Source organism: Halichoeres trimaculatus, unplaced genomic scaffold, assembly GCF_033239565.1.
Source record: "Halichoeres trimaculatus isolate MK-OKI-2021-1 unplaced genomic scaffold, fHalTri1.1 fHalTri1_scaffold_13, whole genome shotgun sequence".
Classification (NCBI taxonomy): domain Eukaryota; kingdom Metazoa; phylum Chordata; class Actinopteri; order Labriformes; family Labridae; genus Halichoeres; species Halichoeres trimaculatus.
In genome coordinates, this window is record NW_027437191.1 from 27,752,171 (window position 1) to 27,778,869 (window position 26,699).

At 37.9% G+C, this 26,699-nt stretch overlaps 1 protein-coding gene across 2 annotated transcripts; it reads left to right on the forward strand.

Moving 5' to 3' along the window:
- Nucleotides 1–771: 771 nt before the first annotated feature.
- On the forward strand, nucleotides 772–26,238 carry ttc13 (tetratricopeptide repeat domain 13). 2 transcript variants are annotated; one of them, XM_074685488.1, is made up of 23 exons: nucleotides 772–982; nucleotides 2,194–2,288; nucleotides 7,146–7,221; nucleotides 7,308–7,378; nucleotides 10,184–10,249; nucleotides 11,015–11,107; nucleotides 13,366–13,482; nucleotides 13,560–13,670; nucleotides 13,788–13,870; nucleotides 13,977–14,118; nucleotides 14,203–14,377; nucleotides 14,463–14,619; nucleotides 15,553–15,683; nucleotides 16,589–16,721; nucleotides 16,884–16,976; nucleotides 17,171–17,254; nucleotides 17,612–17,696; nucleotides 17,819–17,928; nucleotides 18,019–18,154; nucleotides 20,798–20,877; nucleotides 21,248–21,326; nucleotides 23,571–23,650; nucleotides 23,733–26,238. In XM_074685488.1, exons 1-23 carry the CDS (start codon nucleotides 814–816, stop codon nucleotides 23,845–23,847), a joined length of 2,481 nt encoding a protein of 826 aa, XP_074541589.1. In that variant the 5' UTR covers nucleotides 772–813; the 3' UTR covers nucleotides 23,848–26,238. The 2 variants fall into 2 exon arrangements, with proteins under 2 accessions (XP_074541589.1, XP_074541590.1); XM_074685489.1 differs by having other exon boundaries at nucleotides 17,822–17,928.
- The last annotated feature ends 461 nt before the right edge of the window (nucleotides 26,239–26,699 follow it).

Below are 26,699 nucleotides of genomic sequence, written 5' to 3' on the forward strand. Positions count from 1 at the left end.
GTAAAGCATATATTAAATATTTTCAAACTACATTGCAATATTTTCCAACTCCAAGCTGTTAATTTTTTCCAAATTTTACGCCACTAAAGAAACCTAGTTTCTCTCTCTCTCTCTCTCTCTCTCTCTCTCTCTCTCTCTCTCTCTCTTTCTCTTTTTTAATTTCATTTTCTAGCGTTCATAATAAACCCTTACACTCAACACAATGTGCATGCAGCAAGTCTTTTACTTATAATGCTGGCTCTAATTTTGTGGGATTATAAATTTATCAGGCTATCTTTAGGCAAAGCAGCTCTATTTGTAAATAATTTCCATTTAAAATATAATAAATAAAGATTGTTTCTTAAAAACAAGCAACAACAACAAAAAACAACAACAAACAAAACTAATAGAAAGTCATGCATGTAAGTTTTGGCACTATTATAGGATGTATGATGGGCTGTTATTGGCCCTGAATTTTTTTTTTTTTTTCAAATATCTGGAAATATTATAATGACCCATAAAGCTTTATGCGTCATTTATATTTGATGAGCCAAATAAAGATTACTTAATGTAATTTAGAAATGTTAATAAGACAAAAAAAACGTATTTTCAATTAAGCTTTTTTGTCTTGTTTTGAAGTTGTACCGGAAACATTTTTACTTTTACATTTTCCGGAAAGACCAGTTTGGCAGCCGCAGTGAATACCGGGAAATGTGGTTTTACCGCCCTGCGGTCTTCTTGCTGGGAGTCGTGCGCGTGAGGGGGGCGTGTCCGTTTTGTTCGGTTTGTTCGAACTGCAGCTTCCGCTCTGTGGCGTCACACATGTAGCACAACATGGCCCCCTCCAGCCGGGCTGTTGTTGTGGTAGCGCTCTCACTCCTCTACCTGAGTCGGTCAATCTTCTCCTCCGAGTATTTCTCCACTCTGACTTTGTTCAACAATGAGCTCCACAAGCAGGGATGCAGCTCGCTGTCCGAGTGGGAAGAGTACGCGGCGGACTGCGGTAAAGTATCTGTTTTAGTTTGCCACGTCCTCCTTGATTCAACTGTCACTGTGTAACCCCGGTGAGCCGAACCATTCACTGCTAATGTTCAGGAGCTAAGAACAGGCAGCAGTGACAGCCTGGAGAGAGGATAAGCTGCTGCTCCAACTGCAGTGCAGGTTAAACGGGATTTGAAACAAAAGAGAAAAGAGGAGTTGGGAGTGAGAGTGTGTTGGTGTGTCGATAATGGGCTAAAAACTCGACACATTAAAAATGAACTTCCGTACAAACTGTCTTTTTGAGTTCAATGATAAAATTCACTATTCAACAGCTCATCGCTCAGTGGCAAAATTTATTTCTACTGAGCCTTTCCAAAACACATGTCAGAACAGCAATGGGCTACTAGCTTATTCTGCTTTCGATTTATTTAAATTGCTAACAAACTGATTTTACTTTTCATCTTTCTACGGAAGCCCACAGCAGACATCCACCTATACATTTAATTTACTGAACTCTCACATGGTTACAGATAGAATTTTGTTGCTTTTCTGACTCAGTGTCAATGAAAATAATTTGTATTAATGCAAAAGCACAAAAAAAAAACCTATAGAAATTACATTACAGCTGTTGTTACCCATCACAGTGACTAGCTTATTTCCTGAGATGTCACCAAATGCCACATGTCGAGATGTCAAGATTTTAAGGAAGTAATACAAAATGACTTGCAATCATATCTGCAAACCTACATTCTTGTTTTAGAATTTGAAAACATGGTACAGAATGTAAGGATGTCTGTCCACTTTGGGCTTCCATAGATTCCAGTGTGCCCCACCTTAAACTTTGTTGGCATAGTCAGAAGTGGTTGTACGACACTTGTGTTGCATCAGTGAATATGTATTCAGCCGTGGAGATACATAGAGGGATTTGAAAACTTGTTTTATGCAGTGTGTCTGCATATTTTGACCTTAGGTCTAACCTTTTCTCATGGGTCATTTGTCTCGAAGAAATCTGATTTCAGGCTCAGTTAAATCCTTCTCTGTGAATATTTAGTCAGCTATTGCAGCTATCACAGCTGGCTTTGTGTGGCAACACAGTAAAGGATTTGCCAGTCAATCCCTGCTTAGTTCTCATAGTCTTTCCCCGTACTTTATTAGTTTACCAAAATCTTAAAGAGACATGTTTCTTTTCTTATCATTGTTGGTCATAATTTCTCTGAATATTCATCTTTGCAGAGTCCTCGATCCTACAGCTGGATGACCCTGACTGTGAGGAGGGCAGCAATCCACCCTGTGAGTCAGTCTTCTCGCTCAACGCAGAGAAGATACTGGTGAGTACACACCCACACACACACACTCACACACCTTATCTCATCTTGAAAAAGGGGACGGAGTGTAATTTATTTTGAAAAAGAAAAGCAGTTCCTTTAAGGTGTGAAAACCTCATTTATATAAATAGCACAACTCTTGCACTTAGTACTTAGCATCTGTGTGCGCTAGGGAGTTTTAACACCCAATTTGAATTCTCATTTTACTCCAGTTTTCATTTTTACACATGAACTAAAACTCAACAACAGTCTTCTGTTAAAAAAAGCAGAAGTGCAAATGATAAACAAACCAACTGTTGGATGAAATATAAATAAGCGTAATAATTTATTAACAAGATCTCCTCTGTTTCACAGTCACACCCCAGGCTGTTGCTGCAAAAGCAGAACTACGTAGTACTGTAGTTACACCTCATGCCCTCACTTATACAGAATTTGGGAACCCATTAAACAGAAACTTTTACAAACACTGTCAACTTAGTTTGACTTAGAAAGCCTTGACGTTGTGCTGCGATGAGTGTGAGGTGAAGCAGAGACTCGTGAAAAGCGTGATGCTGACACACATTTGTTTACAGTTTGAGTTTTATTAGTCCTAATGTCTTGATCCCAATAAATTTACTTGGCCCTAAATCCAAAATAAGAAATCTTTGGTTTTACTATTGGCTGCTTCATTTATTGCCAGACACAGCTGGTAAAAGTCAGGATGCCTCCCCGCAAGCTGTGATGTAGCTCTATGTTTTGACTCCTTCTCCTGCACCCTCTTTGGCCAAAGTCAGACAAATTTCCATCAGCACTGTGTTTTTCTGGTTAAGACTCTTGTGTGTTTGAATCATCTACTATCTTTACTGCTGGAGCCCATCCCTGCTTGGTCTTTGGGTGCAAGGTGGGGTTGCCAGTTTATCACAGTCTATCTAAAGGCTGGTACACATTACAGGGCTCTAAAAAATTTCACACATTTAGAGACCACACACGTAATGATAACAAAAGACAGATCGCACAAGATTTCTCTCTTCTGATCTTACAGTGTGTGGTCTGCACTCCGAGGACACCTCACACTAACAGAAATTCAGCAGAGCTTCAGCTTCTTCACGCTCAATATTCCAAATCTCACGTAGTGAAACGTGACTTCTGTATAAGAAACTATGATGGTGGTACGGGAAAAAGCTAAGATGTTTGTTTTCAGACTCTTTTAGTCGTAAATGTTAAACATGTTCATTATCTGGGATATCTGAATCGGAGGCTCTCTGAGTGGCTCCGACCAGAAGAAAGCACTCTTAGCACACCCCACACCACAGGAATGATGTCATCAGACAATCGGGCCTTTGCTGGCTTCGATCGTAAGGGGAAGATCGGGACAAAAATCAGCTCGATTATCCTGTAGTGTGTACCCGCCTTAAGAGACAGACAACCATTCACACACTCACTCAATCAATCATTCCTACGGGCAATCAAGGCCTTGTACACACGTAGCCCGGCATTTTCAAAAACAAATATCAGCCAATCAGAATGAGCCCTTTTTATTCAGGTGGGAAGTTTGAGAACCAAAAACTCTGTTTAAGGCATCTACACCACACCATGAAACTGGAGTTTTCCAAAATCTTCACTTTGGCCGGAGTTTTCAGGAAACATTGTTCTAGGTGATGTAAAGCTGCTATGTAAAAATATATGCAATTATTTATTGGGCTTAAAATACTCACTTAAAAAAGATTTTAAGTGATACACCCCAGGATTCTACCTTTTGTTTTTTAAAGAGAAAAAGGGAAGAGAAAAAATGGCTTATATGGAAGATTTTTCACCTTTCTGTCCATCAGTATGATTTTCTTTTATACATCAAGGGAGCAAGCTTTTCTGATCTTTAGGAAATTCTGTATCCATCTTTAGTTCCTGTCTCATCATCATATCAGCGAGGCAGGAAGCTGCAGCCCTCTGTGTGTTATATTATAGCATGGCACAATGTAGTTCATGCTGATATTGTGTGATGGGGTTTTATATGATATGCTGCTCCATGCTAAGCTACATTACAATACAATGTAATAAAAAATCAACATGATATAAGATACATTATGATGGGAAATATTTTATTGTCTCATGAAGGAAAATAGACTTGAGTGTCTGAATTATTCAGAAAGCTCCCATTAACAAAAACAAACAACCATCCACACGCATAAATAGAAAAACCACAAAGAGTGTGATCCACTTTACCCATAATACACATCCCTCATAGAACACAACATACAGAAGAGAAGAAACAATAAGACAGATAATGAACATTCTCTCTTTATTTTTTTTATGAAATCATAATAACAGATCACATTATGTCTTCTAACTGCTCATTTGGACACAAGTTGTTTCCTCTGCATCAAATCATGCACTTGTGTGTCAAAGCCTCAAACCAAATTTTGAGGTGTGGTTGTTTCCACACCCTGCAGGGGTTTTTGTTTGCACAGACAACACCTCGTCATTACTGCTTCACGTGTGTTTTCACATCAGAATCAGTTCATGTCTGACAGGAGAGAGGAAACCTCGTGTGAAATAACAAAGCTCTACCTCACTCCCCTTGTTATGTGCAATATGTGACACATAATGATCACATAATGACCTTGTTGATGTGGCAAGTGTTTTACCTGGAAAGGTCAAGAGTTTTTTGACCGCTGTACGCTGAGAGGATGAACAAAAGTTCTGTATTTGTTATAGACAGACCGATATGGATTTTTCCAGGCTGATACCGATACTGATTATTGGTAGTCAAGGAGGCCGATAACCGATATTTGAAGCCGATATTAATTTGCAGTCAAAGTGCAAATATTGGTGTCAAAATTTTGAAAATGACAAACTCCAACACTTAACTTCATTCAAATCCCTTTAAGCATGAGTTTATTAAACAGCTCCCAGGCTCAGCAGCATGTTTTATAAAGTTAAATTAAACTTTAAAAAATAAATAGCCAAAGTTTTCTACAGTAAATTAAGTTTTCCAAAATGTCAATGTAACTGTAATAACTGTAATAACTGCACTGCTGATTGGCTGTTTCCCAAGCCATGACTCTGCTTGTTACCAATCAGATGATACTGTGGGTGGGACAGTGCTGGGGACTGAGTAGTGACTGCAGAGTAGTGAGCTGCAACAACAAAGTTTTAAATATGTTTCTCATCAGCCATCGGATTAAAATAAGGCCGATGCTGATATGCCTCAAAATGACGAATATCGGCCCCAATAATCGGCCCGGCCAATAACCCTTCTATCCCTAGTATTTGTTTCAAACAGGCTTAATGTTTGTTATGCCAAATAAATCGACTGATCATTGAGAAAAGCTAAGAAAACGTGGAGTTTCATTCGTAAAGGAAGAGCAGTGAATAGCAGTGAGTCAGCTATTGCCAGGTGAAGCACCTCAGTGGCTTAAAGCCTTGGCTTGGCCTCTACAATTATTATTATTATTATTGTTATCATAAATCGCTCTGGAAAATGTGCAACACCCTGTCTGTGGAGTACATATCCCTCTTATATGTGCAGTATTCTATATAACCTATTTCACCCCTTGCACACATATCGAACTTCTTGTGCACACCTCACCACCATTCCTGTACATATAACCTCCACCTGTACGGTGTTTTAGTGCTCTAGGGTTTCTTTTATATTCTTTATTTAAACTGTTTTATATTCTTTATTTAAATTTTTGATATTCTTGATTTGAATTGTTTATATTCTCTTTTTAAATCTTAATACATCTTGACTTTGAGAAAGCCCTGCCCAAGAATTCCTTTGTGTCTGGACTGTTGGTCCATGTGCAAATGGAGGGATAGACCAATTATCGGTACTGATATTTAGCATTTTGAGGCATATCAGACTTTTTTTTTTTACCCGGCAGCCATTAAGAAATCGAATTTCAAACAGTGTTACTTTAGCTCCAATTCAGCTGCACCTCTGGGTGACACCTGGTTGGTGACACACGGAGACATTTTATGGGAAACTTGACCTACTGTAAAAAAAACTTAAGGGAGTTTTTAACGCAACTGCTGAGCCTGGGAGCTGTCTAATAACCATAAGCTTAAAGGTGTTCAAACAAAGTTAAGTGTTGGAGTTCGTATTATCCCAAATTTTGACGCTAATATTTTCACTTTTACTGTAAATGAATATCGACCCCAAATATTTGTATTTGTATCAGCCCTGAAAAAACCATATCAGTCTATCTGTGATAAAAACCTTAAATCCTTGTGTTATATGATCTGAAGCTTTTTGAAAGGGGAAACTTTTATTACTTATGACCTACAACTGAATCCACTGCGATGGTTCCTTATGTATTTATTCATTACACTAAGCTTTCTGGTTGTAGGACAGTGACATGTATTTGTCTTGTCAGATGTTACCTCAGCATCATTTGCATGCTGTTGAATTTGCATCCAGTAATAGTGTTTGCTTTATGTCACTCTGCCTTTCTCCGTATGGGCTTCTACAGTAAATCCAATGTGACCCTGAGGAGGAGAGCAAACTTTTGATAGAAGCTGCTGAGTGTTAATCACTACAGAGGAATTGGCTTTGCATCAGTGAATGGCTTTTGAAAGGATGTTTTTCTACTCAGAGTAACCTTGAGAGATGCTGGAAGCTTGTTAAAAACTCTTGTAATTTAACAAAATGCCCCAAAGAGAGATTATGATAAGCAGAGTGTGTTTGCTTCACTTTTTCTCTCCTTGCTCTGAAACTTTCAATAAAGCTGAAAAACATGTTTTTAGTTTTTAAGACTCAAACTGTCGTATTCTGCATTTCCTGTCTGTTTGTACAGACTTCACACAGGAAACCAAACAGTTAGTTTTCTATGCGAGAGTGTGCTCTTTGCTTACCAGTGTTCCTGTTTTTTTCTGTCTTCACAGAACCAGGCCAAGCTGTTTGTAGAGCAGAAAAAAATCCCCTTCCCCGTAGATAACCACAACATTAATGAAGAACTGGGTAAGTCTGCCCGCTGGCATGAATACAAACGTGTTGACTCTGAAGAGTTTGAGATAACTCATCTTTGTTTTTTTCTGTCTTTGCAGCTATAGGTTATGTTCTGATAGCAAACGGTTTTTATGATGAAGCCATCAAACACTTCTCACAGTTATTACAGGTAGGTGAACCACGGAGGGGATGAAGGCTGATGAAAATGTTGTCTGGCTGCTTTGTCAATCTTTTCTGTGGGTGCTTTTATGAACAAAAAGAAAGAGCTGCATGCTTGTTTGCTGTTATCTATCGTGAATCTGTCGTAAAGACACCATCAGATGAAACTTCAGCCTCTGCTTCTCAGTTCCAGTATTGAACACCAGAAGAAAACACTGCAAAAAATGAAAGTTTATCAAGTGTTTTTGTCTTATTTTAAGCAAAACTTGTCTTGTTACACTTGATATGAGCAACTTTAACTGGTCGGTCCAGAAAAATCTCTTGTTTTAAGTTCATTAAAGACTAAAATAAGGTCTGAATTACTTGTAAAAAGTTGAAAAAATCTTCCAATGGAATAAGAAAACAGTTACTTGTATTAATACATTACTCCAGTTTCAGGCAAATTTTTAAACACTTTTTTTCTTGTTACATTGGCATATTTTTTTGACTTGTTAAAAGAAATTCAGACCTCATTTTTGCATTTAAATAACTTAAAACAAGGCATTTTTCTGAACTGCTCAGGTAAATATAAAGTCTAAAAAACTTTTTTTTACTGGTAATAAGACAAAAACACTTAATGATATTTTTTTTTCCGTGCATCTCCCTCTTTTGAGTCCAAGTGTAATGTGCTTTGAGTAAGTGTTGGATCTTCCATACGATAAGATACGATCACTTGGAGAATGAAGTAGAGAGGGGTTGAACTGTCAACAGAGTAGATTACATCAGTTCAAAACGTATATTCTGTCCAGCTGATCTTTTGCAGGTGAGGAGATGATTTCATCTGCACAGTAACAGGCATGAGAGTTAGCACTTTGAGACAAACCAGCTGGGAAAAACAGCTTTTTGATAGTCGATCACCAGGGGTTTTTGCTGTAAAATTCATTTTAAAATTAGAGATCATATTTGTAAGAAGAGAAAGGAAAACACCCCATGTTCTCAATCAGTCAATCAGTCAAAGTGCCAAATTATAACAAACATTATCTCAAGACACTTTACAAAGACATAAACAAGGCTAGACCTGTTAACATGAGTAAAATTTGATTTTATCAATCCCTGTTTTAATTTGATTAAAATGATGTGTAATCATATTGTAAAAAAGTGGCTCAGTCTAAAAGGATCTAACTTGAGATGACTATTGTTAAATGATCTTGTATAAAGAAAAAAAAATGAAAAAAGAAAAAGAAGTCATTTACAAACCACACAATTTCATCGTGTGGTTTGTGCAGACTTTACACCCGTCACACTCAAGACACAACTGATACAGATCTTGTGAAACAGGCCACAGAAATGTGTGTTTGGTAGATTATTTGTTGTAACAATGCTTCCTGGTAATATTTGATGGACCGTTGGGAATCCTCTTCACTTCCTTTTTAAATGGAGCAACATTTGAATTTTCTCTGCCAATCCCAAACAGCTTGTTCTGCCTTTGCCTCCTGTTTGATTTATTGGATGACTGAAGTCTGAAGAATTGAGACATACTAGCAGAAGAAGCCTTGGTAAAATAAATAAATAATCTACCATACGCAAACATCCTTACTTTTTGTGCTAAGTTTATATCAACTTTCTTTAACCAATCCAGTATTGTGGGAGCAGATTAGGAATTATGGTTGTTTTCATTTTTTTTTTTTTTTTTTTTAAATTTCGAGTGAAATTCTCTCTAAGGGTGGAACCTTGTTGGTGTGGCTGGTGTTTTACCCAGAACATGGGTTTTTAACAGGTACACGTAAAAGAGAGCACAGCAGCCCAGTACCTGCCTCAATTGACCGGCTCCCTGTAGCTTTTAGAGCTGATTTTTAAAATTCTTTAGTTTGTTTTTAAATGTTTGCCTTAAAAAGTGTCTTTAAACCCATTTTTATTCTTTTTCTTTTAACCTCAATGAGACTTAGTTTCTTTGTCTGATCTTATTCCCTTTTATTTTCTTTATTTGCTTTTAGTTGTTTTTGGTTTGTCTTCTTTTATGTGTTTCTTTAAGGATGCACTGGTATGAAAATTTTTTTCCGACACCGATATCCAATATTAATACTGTTGTTATGGCTGATAACCAACATTTACTGATATCAATATTGGTTTAAAAAAAATAAATCTAAGATGGTGTGCTGAGGTACTTTAGAGAGAAGGAGCCATGCAATCGTGAGAAAATATGATCATGGAGAGGATCAAAGGATGGAGTGGGGTCTTGAAAGTACAAGATGTTCAAGAAGCTCTGAAAATGGCCAGTAGCTAATGAGCAAATATAAGCCCACTTTTACACATCAGCCGATACCAATATTGATAACGATATATTGTGTATCCCTAGTTTTTTTATCTGTTTTTCTCTTTTTATTTTATCTATCTGTACAGCACTTTTGTTACAGCTGTGGTTGTTTATAAAAGTGCTTTTTGAATAAAGTATGGTAAGGTGGTATGGACAATAATTGACGCGCTGCTGTTCACTGCTCCTTCCTGATGAATGAAAGGCAACATTTTCTTTGCTATACACAATGATCAGTTGATTTATTTTGCAAAACAAATTTTCTGCTTGTCTAATGCAACTACAGAATGTTTGTTCACCCTCCCAGCACCATGCTGCTTCAGCGTACAGCTGTCAAAAAACTGTTAAACCTTTCCGGGTAAAACACCTGCCACACCAGCAAGGTTCCACCTTAATAAAGAATTTCACCCATAATTGAACAAACAAGCCCATTCATAATCTTCTCCTACAAGTATATCAGCAGAACTGTCTTAATTTGTATTCAAGCTTAATTTATAATTCTGTTATGTTTTGTGTTTGATAAAGAGTGACCCAGAGCTGGTCAGCGCCATCTATGGGAGAGGAATCGCTTACGGGAAGAAAAGTTTACAGGTGAGTGAAAGTGACTTTTAAAATACTTTTCAAAAGATATTGCTTTGTTATTAACTCTTTCCATGCTGACAACAAAACTGCAGAGCTGGGTTCTTACAGACTTCAAGCAAGGTATAAAAAGTAGATTTTAATATCTTCATCCACTGAGAATTTCTGATGCCCCAAAGGCATAAAAAGACGTCTTATGTAACTCCTGTGTTAAAATGTGATGTTACAATAATTATTAGTCTCATGTATCAACCACAAAGGATGTCACATGTGCCAGATTCTCTATAAACAGCCTTTCTCATTAATACATGATATTACTATTTGCCTGTTGTAGTTATGACTGCTGGTGTGCTCACGCTGCAGTCAAAGTCTAAAAATTACACATAGCAGGTGACTCATACTATCGTGGTTATTGGTGCTGTAAATCCTATCAATACACGTGGACTGGCTGTGTTTGCATTAGCAGTTTACTTTGTATGAGGTCAAAATTTCTCAGAATTGACTAAAAACCACACATTTTCTCATCTTCATTCTGGTATTCAGCAGCACAGAAAGCTGTGTGCATTTTTTGGATGCCTCTGGTTTTATTTGTGTGGAAATAAAATCCCACGCTGGGTTTTGGTGACAGTAGCAGTTTCAGGCAAACACAGAATGACTCATCGTGTCTTTGCTTAAAACAAACTCAATCTGGTTGTCTCTCCTGTTGGATGATTTCTCTTTGTATTAATACTCATGTCAGCTAAACGTGACAGTCCCGTGTCTCTGTTTCTCTGTTAGGACATCAAGAACGCTGACTTGGCGCTGTTCGAGCTCAACAGAGTCATCACCCTCGAGCCGAACTGGCCCGAGGTCTACGAGCAGAGAGCAGAGGTGAGGCTGACCCTGCTGAGAGGGTTTTATTACTGAATTTCCTGCTGGTTAATGAGCGGTTTGCTTCTGTGCCCACGTTTCCTCTTTCTGGCCCTTCTTACCCCACCATCAATCTGACAGACGAGTTACACAAAACTGCTCCACACCCTGAAGAGCCCAAAACCTGTTAATGTTGCAAAGTGTAGTGTTTTTTTTAAGAATTAGAAGAATCATGAATTATTAGATTAAATTTGGCTCATACCTTCAGGTAAAATGCGTGACGTCTCTGATCTGGATTGCAATGATGTCAAGCGTCTTTAATAATGTATGAGATGACTGTGCACTTGGAAAAAACAGGGAAGGAAATCAGATGATGGTGGGAGAGTAAGTGGGGAAGTTAGTGAACTAATGCCAATGTTGCTTTCCACATTAAGGCCTTTTCACACATGCACCAAAACTCCTGAAAATGCTCTGCAAATAGGCTGCATGTGTCCCAACAAACTGTTTTCCAGCCTCATCTGGAAGATATGATCCAGGAGGGAAAGCAACATTCACCAGTTGGATTAAGCTATGGGCACAAACAACATAAAGAGTGTACACATACATAAGTGCTACAAGTAAAGAGAGCTAATGACCGCTTTTTAAATGGAAAAAAAAAAAAAAGCAGAAAGACTCTACTCTAGAGTTTTTATGGTGTGTGCTTAACTAATGTACCCAAAAAAGAAAAGAAAAGAACTAACAAAAGGATATAAAACTGAACCTCTGCTTGTGAAAGACGCCTGGTGCTCCCAGCCCAGCGTGGCTCTAAATCTCTAGCCAGACTCTTCTCCTCTGTTGTTCCCAAATGGTGGGATGAATTACCTAACTCTATACGATCCACAGAGTCTCTTTCTACTTTAAGAGATGTCTGAGGACTCATATGTTTAGGGAACACTGAGGCGCTTAATCTGATCCTTCTCCTCTTTGTCCTCAGGGGTAGAATGAGTCAGAAGGTCTCAGCGCCAGCTCTTAGTGAATATTTAGCACTGATCATTGAATGTTGGTTAGTTATGGCTAAATTATTCTACATCTACAAAAAATATTCTTCTTGCACTTAATAGCAGCACCTTCAGCCAAATAACTTGTAGCTCTTCAACGCACTAATGAAGGTTTTCCCTTCTTTAAAAATTCTTGCTTGTGTTGTACACCACTTTGGTCAAAAGCGTCTGCTAAATGAAACTGTAGAAAACATCACGCCTAAACCTGGTGAATCTATTAAATTGGACTAAGTGCGCTGTAAATGTGCCCAAAGTAGGGGTGGGTACCGAGTTAGATATTTTTATAGGTACCGACCGAATTCTGTCAAAAGTACCAGGTTTCGATTCATGTAAAATCAAAAGGTACCATGTTTAGGTACCTTAATGCATCCTTGTGACTCTGAGGGAGTGAAGGAGTAGGTGATTTTCCATGCTGAACATGAACACAGAATTACCAAGTTTATTAAAAAGAATATATATTAAATAAAAAAAACATTTTATTATTAAACAAATTGATATTTTTTGCCACATAAACACAAAAAGTACTGAAAATTGGTACTGTTGAGTACTGGTACCAATTGCCAGGTATCGGGCATCAGTACCGTATCGTTTCAAAATGGGGAAAGGTACCCATCCCTTGCCCAAAGTACTTCTATCCATCCCCTTGAGTGCTGAAGCACATATAACAATTATTTTAATCATAAAAAAGAGTTTTTGCGAGAGTTTGACAATGGTACGACAATGTGGACTCAGTTTTTGTAAAATGTTGGTGAAAGTCAGGAAAAAAGTCAGGACAACTCACCTCAATTGCGTGCATGTGTTATCAAACATCTCTGCTTTAACTCCCAAAGTGTCACCATTAAAAAGATTCCTTCTCCTGCGCCTGCTTTCACCAAAATGAGACAAATTTTAATCAACATTTTTAGATATTTGACAATGACTAAAAGCATCTTTTGAACCAATTCTTACTTACTTACTTTCCAAGATCGTGACTGGTTATTTTTTGGAGAGAAATGATCTGGTTTACTTTAAAATATTCACCGTAGGTTTTCCAGTTGAGGAACAGTTTTCCATTATAGAAAGAAATTTTGTACATTTTCAAGTCAACAAGAAATCCTGACTAATATAAAACGTTTTTTTCCCTTTTCTGTCCCCAATTTACAAGTTTTTTTATTTTAATATAGATTCATAACCTGTCAGAAAATATATTTTAAAGTAAATGAAGAATAACCTACCTTGTCTGTCTTGTGTCTCCATCTCTAGATCCTGTCTCCTCTGGGTCGTATCAGCGAGGCTCTGGCTGATCTCACTAAAGCCATCCAGCTGCAGCCCTCAGCGCGTCTCTACAGACACAGGGGGACACTGCTTTTCATTTCAGAGGCTAGTTTTTAATAAGTCTGATTTGTGCAAGTGTACATGAATACTTTTATTCTAATCCGTAGATTTTTCCTCTCCAGGATTATGTGGCAGCTATGGAGGACTTTCAGCAGTCTTTAGAGCTGAAGAAGAATCAGCCCATCGCTATGTTGTATAAAGGCCTCACCTTCTTCCACAGAGGGATGCTCAAAGTAAGACGATTTGTTTTAATCATAAACCAAATGGGAAATTAGTTTATGTTTTCATTACTAAAAGAAACCGGTGAAGATCTCACTTTTTATTTTGCTCTCTGCTCATTTTAATGTCAGGAAGCCATTGAGACGTTCAAAGAGGCTTTAAAGTTAAAGTCAGACTTCATAGATGCCTATAAGAGCCTCGGGCAGGCCTACAGGTAAATCTGACTCTCTCATATTCTCTTTTTGTTTTACATTTCGGATAACTTTTGAAGGGAGTTTTTGTATTTAAAGAAATATTTCTTTTATTTCTTCTGTTTCCAGAGAGCTGGGTGACTTTGAGTCAGCGATGGAGAGCTTCCAGAAAGCCCTCATGCTGAACCAGAACCATATCCAGTCCCTCCAGCTCCGTGGCATGATGCTGTACCACCACGGCTCGCTGCATGAAGCTATCGGTAACTTCAAGGTAAGAGGAATCCTGCACAGGTCAATGAGACAATGAATTCCTTAAACTGACGTTATTCCCTCTGATATCTCTCTCCTCCTCCAGAGGTGTCTCCAGTTGGAGCCGTACAACGAGGTGTGTCAGTACATGAAGGGGTTAAGTCACGTGGCGATGGGTCAGTTCTACGAGGGAATCAAAGCTCAAACTAAAGTCATGTTGAACGACCCGCTGCTGGGACAGAAAGCCAGCTCAGAATACCTCAAAGTCAAATACCTCAGAGGTTAGCTGACATTTGTAGACACACATCCTCAATCAGTCAAGTTTCATGATTTCATTTTGACATTTTAATGATCTCTCCCTCACAGAGTACTCTCGCTACCTGCACTCCCACCTCGACATCCCAGTAGCAGAGTACAACGTGGACCAGGACTTACCAGGGAACTTTAAAAACCATTGGGCCAAAAACCTGCCGTTTCTAATAGAGGACTACGAAGAACAGCCAGGCCTGCAGCCGCATATAAAGTGAGTCTGACGGCTCAGTTAGAGCTGATTTAAGCCTTCAGCAGCAACCAAGAGCTGAAATCAACTGTTGTTTCAGTAACTAATGAAATACTCAATACTGACGTTATTCCCTCTGATATCTCTCTCCTCATCCTTTGTTTCTAAAATCAAGGATTTTAAAATTCTGGGACTTAATAAAATTTAAAACAGGTCAGATTTTGTTTAAAGCCTGGAATAAGTTGTTACCAAACAACATCCAAATGATGTTCATGGTCAGAGAGGCAGCATATAATTTAAGAGGGAATTTTAAATTTAAACAACCAACCATCCATTCAACACTTAAAAGTATGTGCATCTCTTTTAGTGGTGTAAAATTGTGGAATGAACTAGAAGAGGACTTAAGAATGTGCACTAACTTAAAACAATTTAAAAGTAACTACAAAAAAACACTCTTGTTCTCCTATAAAGAACTAGACAGATAATTTTATTATCTTTTTTATTTTTTCAAATAATTTAGTCGATTAACATGCTTTTAACTAAGGTTCTATTTATATTAAACTTGTTTGTTTTATTATAATAAGATTGTGTGAATTATGAAATTATATGACAGTGTAAGGGGGGGCTGAACTTGATAAGCTTTGCTTCCTTCAGCCCCTTCTCGAACTCGCACTTTATCATTATGTGTAATTTTTTTTCTTTTTTTCCTATTACAAATATTGTTTGTTTTTATGTGCTTGTTTGAGACAAATAAAAATCAAATCAAATCAAATCAAACTCAGAGATCAAAATAAGATCAGAGTTAGTGTTTTGAAGTGAAAGACGTTTAGAGTGACATTATACCTAACCATTTCTGTTTCCTTGGCTTCAGTGGATGTTGATCATAGCTAACACTCATCCCTGTCATAATCACAGTCATCCTCATCTTGTCTTCCTCCCCGTGTGTCTCGTTTGCAGAGACGTGCTGCCACAGAACTTTGAAAGCTACAGTAATGAAGTCCAGAAGTTAATATGCACAGCTGACCACCTGGGGGCGCTGATGCAGTACGACACTCCTGGTTTCTTACCAAACAGGAGAATACACAGAGGTAACAAACTAGGAAAGCACTTTCTGCCAGGGAATTTTTATCTTTTTATCTCCTGATTTCACCTTTTAAACTTCATATTTTGAATTACAATCTCAAAATTTGTCAATTTGTTTTGTGTATTTAGCAAGTGTCTCTTAATTTTGAGTTTTTTAACCCATGATTTCACTTTTAATTTAATAATTTTGGTCCTCTATCTCCTAATATGATTTTTTAATGTAAAATTTTCTTCTGTTATGTCACATTTTTATATTTTTCTTTCAAAATTTTGTCTTAGTATCTCATAATTTTACTCTTTTAATCTCATAATTTGTCAATTTGTTTTGTGTATTAAGCAAGTGTCTGTTTATTTTGAGTTTTAACTCATTATTTTACTTTAATGTAATTACTTTAGCCTTTTATCTCTTGATATGACTTTTTAATGTTATAATTTCAACTTTTATGCCATGTTTTTTATATTTTTCTTTCACAACTTAGGCCTAGTATCTCACAATTTTATTTTTTAAGCTCATAATTTGACTTGTAATCTTATTATTATGACTTTTTATCTCTTAAAGTTGACTTTTTATATTATTATATTGAATTTAATATCATATATTTTATTTTTGTTTCGATGTTTTGAGTAATTCCCTTAGAATTACATTTTTTATTCATTTTTTAACTTTTTATCTCTACAATTGGTTTAAAATTATTTTGACTTGGTTTTGCATAATTCTGACCTTTTATCATAAATGACCTTTTTATCTTAAACATTTCTGTTTATTTATCTTCTTTTTTATATATATAGTGTTTGTTTTTCCCAATTGTTTGATTTACCTGGCTGAAACAGGCTCCCTTAAGACTCTTATTCTTTTAGCATATTAAGATGTAGGTGGTTCTGTACTCATGCTGTGTCGGCTCTTCCTCAGCCATGGGGTTAGCCACCCTGGAGGTGATGCAGGCCATGCACAGAACATGGAGCAACTCCAAAGTTCGAGTCAACGGCAAGACCAGACAAATGCAGTGGAGAGACATGTTCGACATTGCAGTTAAATGGAGAAGGTGAGAATTCTCATTCTTATTTAGCCTGAAAACATGAGGCTAATGTTTTATTAAAATCCGTCCAACAGGTGTACTGCAGTCACGCCCAAAGTCAGGCTCAAAAATTACAGAAATAGTCCAAGTTCTGCGCTGATGGATTGATGTGGTTTCTCTGTTCTTCAGGATTGCAGATCCAGACCAGCCAGTCCTGTGGTTAGACCAGATGCCTGCCAGGAGCCTCAGTCGAGGCTTCAACAATCACATCAACCTCATCAGGTAGCAGCTCCTCCCTGGCAGCTTTGCTCTGGGTTTTTCTTGGCCTTTGTAGTGAGAAAAAGATTTATTCAGCTTCTCTGAACCCGGTTTCTTCAGAGCCCGAAAAACTCACTTAAAACATTTCCTCTTCAAAGTTACGTAAGATGTTGTTTGACAGTATTTTGAAAATCCTTTTTATCTCTGTGTTTCTTCAGGGGACAGATTATCAACATCAGATACCTGGCCTACTTTGACAACATCCTGGACTTCATCAAAGACAGAATTCTGGTGTATCATGGGTAAATCCACTCTACACTGTCTGCTGCTGGGGCTCATCCGTCTTTCATTGATAAAACTCTAAATTCACAAAAAACTCATGAACACCAGAGTACTAACACAAATTAGCTTAACTTCACCCTGGTCTGACAGACATGTTTTTTTGTTAGCATCTGCTCATCTCATCGAAACAATCTGACAGCAGTGATGTTTTCATGCTTCCTTGCTGTCTGCCATCAAAGCAGGGTTATGTAAATGACTCTTTCCTCCAGGCTTGATTCATTTTGCATGAGCATGTCGAGTGGGTGACTCATGCAAATATAGATGAGTATTTCTCTCTCTGCTTCTTTGCCGAACTTTTCTCTCCTTTCGTGTCTCAGAGCGTATAACCCCAGAGGACTCCTGGAGGTTCGACAGGCTCTGGAAAATGTGAATAAAGTAGAAGATCTGCTTCCTATAATGAAGGTAAGGACGAAAGGGGAAGAGATGTTTGCATGTCAAAAGTAAACTGATTGAAGGAGAAATTAAATGTGTTATTCTCGCAGTAAAAACCAGGGTTGGTTTGTTTTTGTGTTTGTTTCTTGAAGCAGTTCAACAGTAAAACCAGAGATGGCTTCACGGTCAACTCCAAGGTGCCGAGCATGAAGGATGCTGGGAAAGAGTACGACGGTTTCACCATCACTATTACAGGAGACAGGTGATGCACTCAGCCTCTTATCAATCATGCACACATTTGAATATTTCTGATTCTTCATCTCATCCTATGATTTGATTTTCTTCACTCCAGAGTGGGCAACATGTTATTCTCAGTAGAAACTCAAACCACAGAGGACCGGACGCAGCAGTACCAGTCAGAGATAGAGTCCATCTATAAAGACCTCACAGCAAAGGGAAAAACATTAATGCTGTCGACTGAATTCGGGGTAAGACTCATCTCTGCTCTTAGTGAGAAACTTTTCCCCTGGCATGACTGCACAGCTTCATAAATTGGAGGAAATACTTCAGGGGGGTTGGATTTCAGCATGATATGCCTCTCAAGTTTGAAGATAACTTCTTTTCTTGATATTATTTTTTCATGAAATAGCTCTTTTTGGGTTTGGACATCCAGGTCAAGACAAGAATTAGAAAACCTCATTTGGTCTCTTATCAAAAATCCAGTTTCACACTGAAATCAAGCGGCCTGTAAATGCCTGGTTTGTTTATTTTGTGCACTCTCTACAGGGGTTAATCTTTCAAACTAAGGACATGTGTATAGATTTTAGAGATAACTCAAACCCACCTCTTAAACCCTCTTTTTACTGTGATGAAGGGGGAGACTGTGGAGCGCATCACCACTTTAAAGTACCTTGGGGTTGTTGTCCTCTTTTTATGAAAACACGGACATTGTCTACAAAAAAAAGCACAGCAGCAGCTGCACTTCCGAACCGTTTAGTTTGTATCAAGGTTTTGTGGTCATGGTTTCCAGTTTGGTTTGATGTACATTGTTGTTTTCACCACACTAGATTACCATATACCCTAATAATCCACTATTAACAGATTATTTTTAATCAATTTTGTCATGTATAGTCATGATAAACCTGAAAGAGTCTGTTTCCCATTTAAAACATCATTAAAGCTGAGTGAGACATTGCTAGTTACAACATGCCAACTCCTCAGTAAGAAAAGTCACTATTGGCTGTCCCAGAAGTCACTAAAAGTCACTAAATGACGCTGCTGTCTAATTTGTATAATAATCCATTTACATGTAATTGTCATGAACTCTGTAGGAGAGAGAAATAACATGGGAGAGATAGAAAGTAGGAAAAACACAACATCATAAATACGTTTAGAGCTACAAATGAACTTTCTTCTGTTGACTCTTGTTTCACTTGTGTGATTTCATCTGTCTGCCTGTGTTTTGGATAGGGGAGGGGGGCACATATGATGACCACTGAGGAGATCAAAACACACTTTAACCTCAGATTCTCCAAATTTCAGAAAAGTCCCAAGAGCTGTCATCTTTAAAAAGACTCTCCAGAGGAGTCTGAAAAGTCATTAGATGTGTTGGCAACACTCAGTCTCAGTTTTATCCTCCACTTTCTTAACGGTGTCATCGGAGAATAGAATAGAATAGAATAGAATAGAATAGAATAGAATAGAATAGAATAGAATAGAATAGAACTTTGTTGTCATTGTAACAGCAATCAATAAAACAAAAGCAAGAAAGTGTATAGAAAGTGCAAAAAAATCCATAAAAGAATAGATGCTGACAGCTTGTCCATCATTGTCCAGTTCAGCCAGCCTCCACCTCTGCAGGTGAAGTTCTTCCAATGTGGCGTTGGTGTCAGGTGTTAGCTCCATAAGCCATGTCTGTGAATAGCATGATGCTACCCTGCCTTCTGGTATTCCCTCTGTTGCTGGGTCAGCACAGCTAGCTTGTGGAGTTGGATCTTACGTTCCCAATAAAGATGGATGGAAGGACAGGTAGATATCGTCACTTCTTAGCTCACACCTGAGAACCAGCACATCGTCCTCACCTCCTTCTCCTCACCTTGTGGGAAACATCAGGTCTTGCACCAATTAGCAGTGACACGCTACAGACTGCTAACAGCTGAGGTCACATGTAAACAATGCAGCCATGGTTACATGTTGGATCTGCAGACAAACACAGGAGAAAAAGTAGCAAAAATATCGCTGAATCCACTAAAAGTTTGGTGTCAATGACCAACAAATGAGCCATACAAAGTAATGACCCACTCCAAATACAAAGATTACGAAAAAGAGATGAAAAAATTACAAGAAACGGACAAAGAAGAGAGAGCTGCTGCAAAAGGCAGCCAAAGCCAACAGGGCGGCACCTAGCAATTTTTTTTTTTCACGTTGAATCTCAAGTGCTCCCACACAGCAGAACGACGCAACGCCACAGGTACACCCTCTAACTCTGTCTTCTCTGCTCGTCATGTCACCAACACACACCCCTCCCCACAACTGTTCCGCTGTATCCTTCGCTTCGTTCGGAGCTACAGACTCGCTGCAAACTGAGTAGTAAAAACACAAACCGAACAAACCACACGGGCCCTGAAATGAGTGAGGAAAACTGAATGGATTGGGTTATTTTCATAAACAGTCCCATCCCTGATGTTTTATCACCCCATGGTTGAATCTGTCCTTACCTTTGCCTTCATCTCCTGGTTTGGCAACCTCTTGATAGGAGACAAAAAGAAGTTGGGACACATCTCTGCAGGATGGTGTTTTTTTAAGGCTCGGGACATTGCGCAGTGCCCTGTTCATCCCCTCCATGCAGAGTTTGAGATCCTACCCTCTGGCAGGAGATTTAGACTGCCAAAAGCTAAATCTGACATGACCAACAATTCATTCATAACACAAGCCATTATACGACTAAATTCATGTGGTGGAAGGTGACCGTTGTTGTGCTTTTGTTTGTAATGATGATGCTGCCTCTGGTTATCCTTATTCTTTGGGTTATCTGTGCACATTTCCGTTTCAGTGTAATGTAATAAAGTTGAAGTTCAAGTTTTGATGACTCACTTTCCGGATAATAAACCTTCTAATATCTGCTCTTTTAGGATGCAGATGCTGTGTGTAACCTGATCCTCTCCTTGGTTTATTACTTCTGCAACCTCATGCCCCTCTCCAGAGGATCAAGGTAACGTCTCCCTCTTAACAACCTGTAGGCGTAGCACTCGGTGTTTCCTCAGTTCAATAAATGATGAGGGATTTACGCTTCAGTACCTGTGATTACTGTTATTTACTGTGATTTATTGTACTTTAACTGTCACATCGCCTTAAGCAAAACGGTGATGTGAAATATACTGGGAACCAGACCTACAGCACATTATTATGGGATTAAGCAGGTGTCTTTATGGTCTGTGGAATAAACCTGTCAATCTGCAGGTTAAAAATCCCAGCATGCAAAGTTTGTTTTTTTCCAGTTTGTGTTGAGATTGAGTTCAGAATTTCTGAAATGCTCTAAGAAAATAAATGACCCATGAGTGTAATGGTCTGCTTCTCCTCAGTGTGGTAGCGTACTCCGTGGTGATGGGGGCGCTGATGGCCAGTGGGAAAGAGGTTATCGGTAGAATCCCCAAAGGAAAGGTAAACCTCTGTGCACCTGTCTCTCACTCTCACCTCTCCCTGTCATGGCTGCATTCTGTCTCACTCACCATATTTGTTTCTCCTTCTCGTTTTCTTTTTCTATCAGTATCACTATCTATCAGTAGTGTCTGTATCTCACTTATTATTGCTCTCCCTTCCTCTTACTTGCTACTATCTTATTTCTCTCTCTGTGACTTTTCTCTCTCTGTATTTTTTTAGTCTTTATCTCTCTCTCTCTCTCTTTGTCCCTTGCTCTTTCTTGTTCTCTGTCTTTTTCCTCATTCACTATCTTTTTTCTCCCTCAGCCTTTTTCTTGCTCTCCTTGTCTTTTTTCTCTTTCTCAAGTCCCCTCTCTTTTTCCTCTCATTCTCACTCTCCCTGTCTTTTCTCTCTGACTATTCTTTCTCTCTCCCTGTATTTCTCTTTTTCCTTACTCTCTCTTCTCTTCCTGTCTTTTCTCTCTATCAATTCTTTCTCTCTCCTTGTATTGCTCCTTTTCTTTCTGACTATTCTTTCTCTCCCCGTATTTCTCTTTACCTCACTCTCTTTTCTTCCTGTCCTTTCTCTCTAACTATTCTTTCTTTCTCTCTCCCTGTATTTCTCTTTTCCTCACTCTCCTTTCTTCCTGTCTTTTCTCTCTAACTATTCTTTCTCTCTCCCTGTATTTCTCTTTTCCTCACTCTCCTTTCTTCCTGTCTTTTCTCTCTAACTATTCTTTCTCTCTCCCTGTATTTCTCTTTTTCCTCACTCTCTCTTCTCTTCCTGTCTTTTCTCTCTAACAATTCTTTCTCTCTCCTTGTATTTCTCCTTTTCTTTCTGACTATTCTTTCTCTCCCTGTATTTCTCTTTACCTCACTCTTTTCTTCCTGTCCTTTCTCTCCAACTATTATTTCTTTCTCTCTCCCTGTAGTTCTCTTTTTCCTCGCTATCTATTCTCTTCCTGTCTTTTCTCTCTGAGAATTCTTTCTCTCCCTGTTTGTCTCTTTTCCTCACTCTCCTTTCTTCCTGTCTTTTCTCTCTAACTAGTCTTTCTCTCTCCCTATATTTGTCTTTTTCCTTGCACTCTCTTCTCCTTCTCAGCTACTTTGTTGCTCTCCTTTTCTCTCTCTGTTTTTTCTTTCTCCCTTTTGTCTTCTGTCTTTGCCTTTCTCCCTCCCTGTATTTGTCTCCCTCTGCCTATTTTTCTTTTTTCTCTCTCTGCCTTTCCTTTTTGCTCTTCTTTTTTTCCTCTCTACCGTCCTACTCTCCTTTTTTCTTTCTCTGCCTTCCTTTCTCCTGTTTTTTTTCTCTCTATTTCTTACTCTCTGTTTCTACCCACCTGACTTTTTCCTTCTCTCCCTGTTTTTTTTCTCTTTTGCTCTTTTTCTCTCCCTTTCTTTGCAGATTTCTTACTCTCTCCCCTTCTCTCTCTTGCTCTCTTTGTATTCCTTATTTTTCATTCTCTGTTTCTTGTACCTTTGTCTTTCTCTTGCTCTTTCTGTTACTCATCTTTCACACTTTCTCTCTCTTTCTCTTTTTTTCTCTCTCTGTCTTTTATTATAAACCACATTATAAATCACAACCTAATCTGGATTCTGAGTAAGCGTTAAGATTGTGCTTTGTTTGTTTGTGTTTTAAGACCAACAAGGTCAAGTTAGAATGTCTAATCCTTCTTTCATAGAACATTAATTCATGTAGTTAAAGGGGAAGAATGAGACCAGGTGCCAAATATGGCATAGGCTCTTTGCAGTGTGATATTTGTGTGTCTTACTGAAATGATGGTACAGTGATTTTTATGTCTGGGTCAGTAACTTTTGTTGTTGAGTCTCAGATAAAGAAAGACAGGTCTACACAAAAAAAGATCCCTCCATCAGTCATCACTGCTGTTGATGTAAACAAAGACAGATTTCTTTTTATACAGAAATCTGTCGAAACCCTCGTCTGTGTGAGAGCTTCTCTACAGACTTATTGTTCCTGTAATAACATCACGTCTGACGGGAACAAAGAGGCGCTGAAATCTGATCAGGCATTTGGAAGCTGAGGCTGTGGGAATTTCAGCTGAGATGGACTTTTTGAATCAGGAGCTTTGTTGATTTAACTTCAGGAAAAATGAATTAAACATTCAGATGGGATGAAAGGGAGGACATGGTAGTAAAACAAACTGCTGCTCCTGAGAGCCTGAGTTCATCTATGCATTGTCATTAATGTTAAAGTTATTATATTCATTGGTCAGAAAGGTCACAGACTTCTTTCACTTTTTCTCAGCTGGTTGATTTTGAAGCCATGACCACTCCGAGTCCAGACAGCTTCAGCAAAACAGCCAAAAGTTGGATGAACCTCAAAAGGTAGGCAGACAAACCGTCCATCTGTTAGTGATTCCTGTTTCTGACAGAGATGCTGACCTGACCCGTTTCTCTGTCTCCACAGTTTGCCGAGTTGGTACCAGAGTCTGCCATCTGTAGCAGAAACCTTCCCGTCTTCAAGAACCATGATAGAGGTTCTCAACACAGACTCGTCCTCACACTGTCCAAAGAAGTCTTAGCACCATGTTGACCTGGGAGAGACGTCTGTTTTATAAAAGTCTTAATTATGGAGCTTCTACACTGGGCTGAATAAAGGGATGGGCTTCTTCTGCAACCCAAACGAAACAGTTCTCTATTAGCGTCTTTAGCTTTAAAGGTGACTGTGTGAAGGATGCCAAAATTTCAATCATGAATGCTGATAATGTCTTTTCCTTCAGTATTTTTAATCAAATCAAGGTTTTAATATTGCAAATTCGTAACATTAATTTAAACACAGTTTCTTGCATTTCATGGTGGCTAATAATCGGTTTGCTAAAACACAACAATACTTTAACTTTGGTATCGTCCTAGCTCATAAATTCTTTTCTTTCTCATTTTTTCAGAAACTACTGAACTCAAATCATTTTAGTTCTTGCACCACTTATACTTGAAATTTTTTTGTTCACACCCAAAAACTGTCCCAAAATTTGAATTTGGCTTAAAGCTAATGATTAAAACAGAACAGTTTCAATTAAAATCACTATAGATACAAAAACACAGTATTATCCTTCATATTAGGGCCTGTGTCCACCAGCAGATTTTCTGCAGAAGCAGCAAGTGTTTTTATGCAAACCAAAGCAGGTTAGCATTTTTAACACTTAAAACAGCCCGAACATCAGCATTTTTTTCTGTCTCAGTGAAAGGGACAGTTAGTGAAAGCTACCAGCTGCAAAATTTAGGATTGCAGAAAATGCTGCCAGTGGAACCAGGCCCTTAATTCATACTGTGTACTGACTGTATGCAAGTTAAAAACAGGTTAAAAAAAATGCAGAATAACATTTTTTCCTCCTGACTATTTTTATTTTCCAGTTTTCAATATTTTCATGTCAAATATAAATTTTGACCACTGTGTCTTTAATTATTCAGCTGTTTTCAGGAGGATAATAGAGAACTTTAGTGTCAGTGTTTGGGATGCAGAAGCGATTCTGTCCATCTTTTCTCTTTTTTCTCTGCATTTTAGGCCTCACACCGAAACACCCAAAGCACAAAGTCTATCTCGTGAGTCATCAGCGCGAACAATCCCACATTCTTTAGTCATGGTTAAATTATAGATTAGATTATTTAAAAGCAGGTGTCGATTTTTTTTATAGTTTCCTCCTATTGGAGAGCGTTCAATTTAGAGAGACGGGATTGTAATTGGCACTTTATACTTGATTTTTAACCACTGTGCTACACACACTCAGAGACACAAACACACACAAACACACACAGTCCAGCCTAACAGCAGAGAAGAAATTCTTTTATTTTAAAAGTCTGAAACCTTTCAGGGCTATTAAATTCCACTTCTTGGGATACTTGAAGCGTTTTTCTTTTCTCAATGGACGACAGACAGTCGCACCTCTTACAGCTTTTTTTTTAATGTGACCAATAAATAAAAAGGTTGGTTTTAAGGTGGGTTGAAGCAACAGTCGAGAGATTTCAGAGAATTTTGGGGAAACTTATGATTAATTTTTTTTCTTTTTTTGTTTTCTTGATGCAGCAAGAATACAAAAAGAAAAAAACAGATGTTCATTACAAAACCATTTATAATCACAACTACTTTATTTAAAGGTACAGACTCCTGAATATTCTCTGTCATCTCTGACTGTCGGGATTAATCATAGATGAGGGAAAAAGCACATCACTTCCTCTTTCTTCTTTGACATCATTCCTTTAGTTTGTATTTTTAAAGACATCTCAGACCAATGATAGTTCAGCAGAGAAAAGCTCATCACACAGACACCAGTTCTTTTGATGCGGTTACCTTGAGCAGATATTTGCCAGAAGAAAAAAAGACCAAGAAAATCCTCTGGAGTTAAAGTAGACCAGTCCCAAATTGTATGACTATCTCAGTTAAGATGATGTTTACATGCAGACACCTTGTGAAAAAGTGGTGCCTGTTTTTTTTTATTTTTATGAAGTGTCAGTTTAAGCACAAAGAGCAGAAGCGAACAACTTAAGAAGGTGATTCAGATGAAGTGATCAGAGAGTATTCAGTCTTATGAACAAATTTCAGCAAAAATTTTAAAGATTGGATTAAGATTTTTCTCAAGGGTTTTCCATGAAAGTGGAATAAAATCTGCAATAGTTCTTCACTGAATGTCATGTGTCATTTTTTATAAGAACAAAAAGGGTCCATTTCACTGCATATCTTAAGTTGTTTTTTTCCTGTGTTGCTTGATGTCTTTTTCTTCCTTTTTTTCTGTCATATCAATGATTGTGCTAATTTGATGTAATTTTCTTTCTTGCACCGGGTGTTCCAGTCAATAAGTGCTTTGTTGGGCTGTAGAAGAGGAAGAAGCGCACAACCTATCTTAAAGCTTAAAACTTGAAGGAGGGAATGTTTTATTGAATGAGTGAATGTTCAACAGTCAATAAAACTGGTTGACAATTTTAACTGCAGCTGTTATTGTTTTGTTGTTTTTGGAAACCTCTAAGGGTGGGATAAAAATTAAAAAGCACAGACCCTTTATTTCACTTGGCTAAAATACAGTAGGGTAAGGGTAATATTTTGGATTGAGTACATAAAAAATGAAATAAAACTGAAAAGCAGAAATGTATTTCTTGTTTGATATTGATATAAACCTTAATTTTAAAAGATTGATGTAATTGAAACTCAATAATATAGCTACAAATTCCATGCTTACTTTGAATCCTTATAGAAAAAAAATCGAAATTTGTTGAGATAAAAGCATAAAAAATGTACGTTTAATACTTAGATTAAGAAATTAGAAGTAGATGCAAATTTGGCAGCTTTGGGCTTCCATACAAGAGAGATTTACAAAAGTGCTGCGTCATTGGAAACTACTAAGAATAAAAGGCATGTAATTTTTTTTGTTAAGATTTTATTTTT

Excerpts from the sequence above, each read along its gene's own strand:
- ttc13 (XM_074685488.1), top strand. The coding sequence starts at position 814 with ATGGCCCCCTCCAGCCGGGCTGTTGTTGTGGTAGCGCTCTCACTCCTC. Across the intron at positions 17,255-17,611 it reads AGAATTCTGGTGTATCATGG|AGCGTATAACCCCAGAGGAC; the intron begins GTAAATCCACTC and ends TTCGTGTCTCAG. Across the intron at positions 18,155-20,797 it reads TGCTGTCGACTGAATTCGGG|GATGCAGATGCTGTGTGTAA; the intron begins GTAAGACTCATC and ends CTGCTCTTTTAG.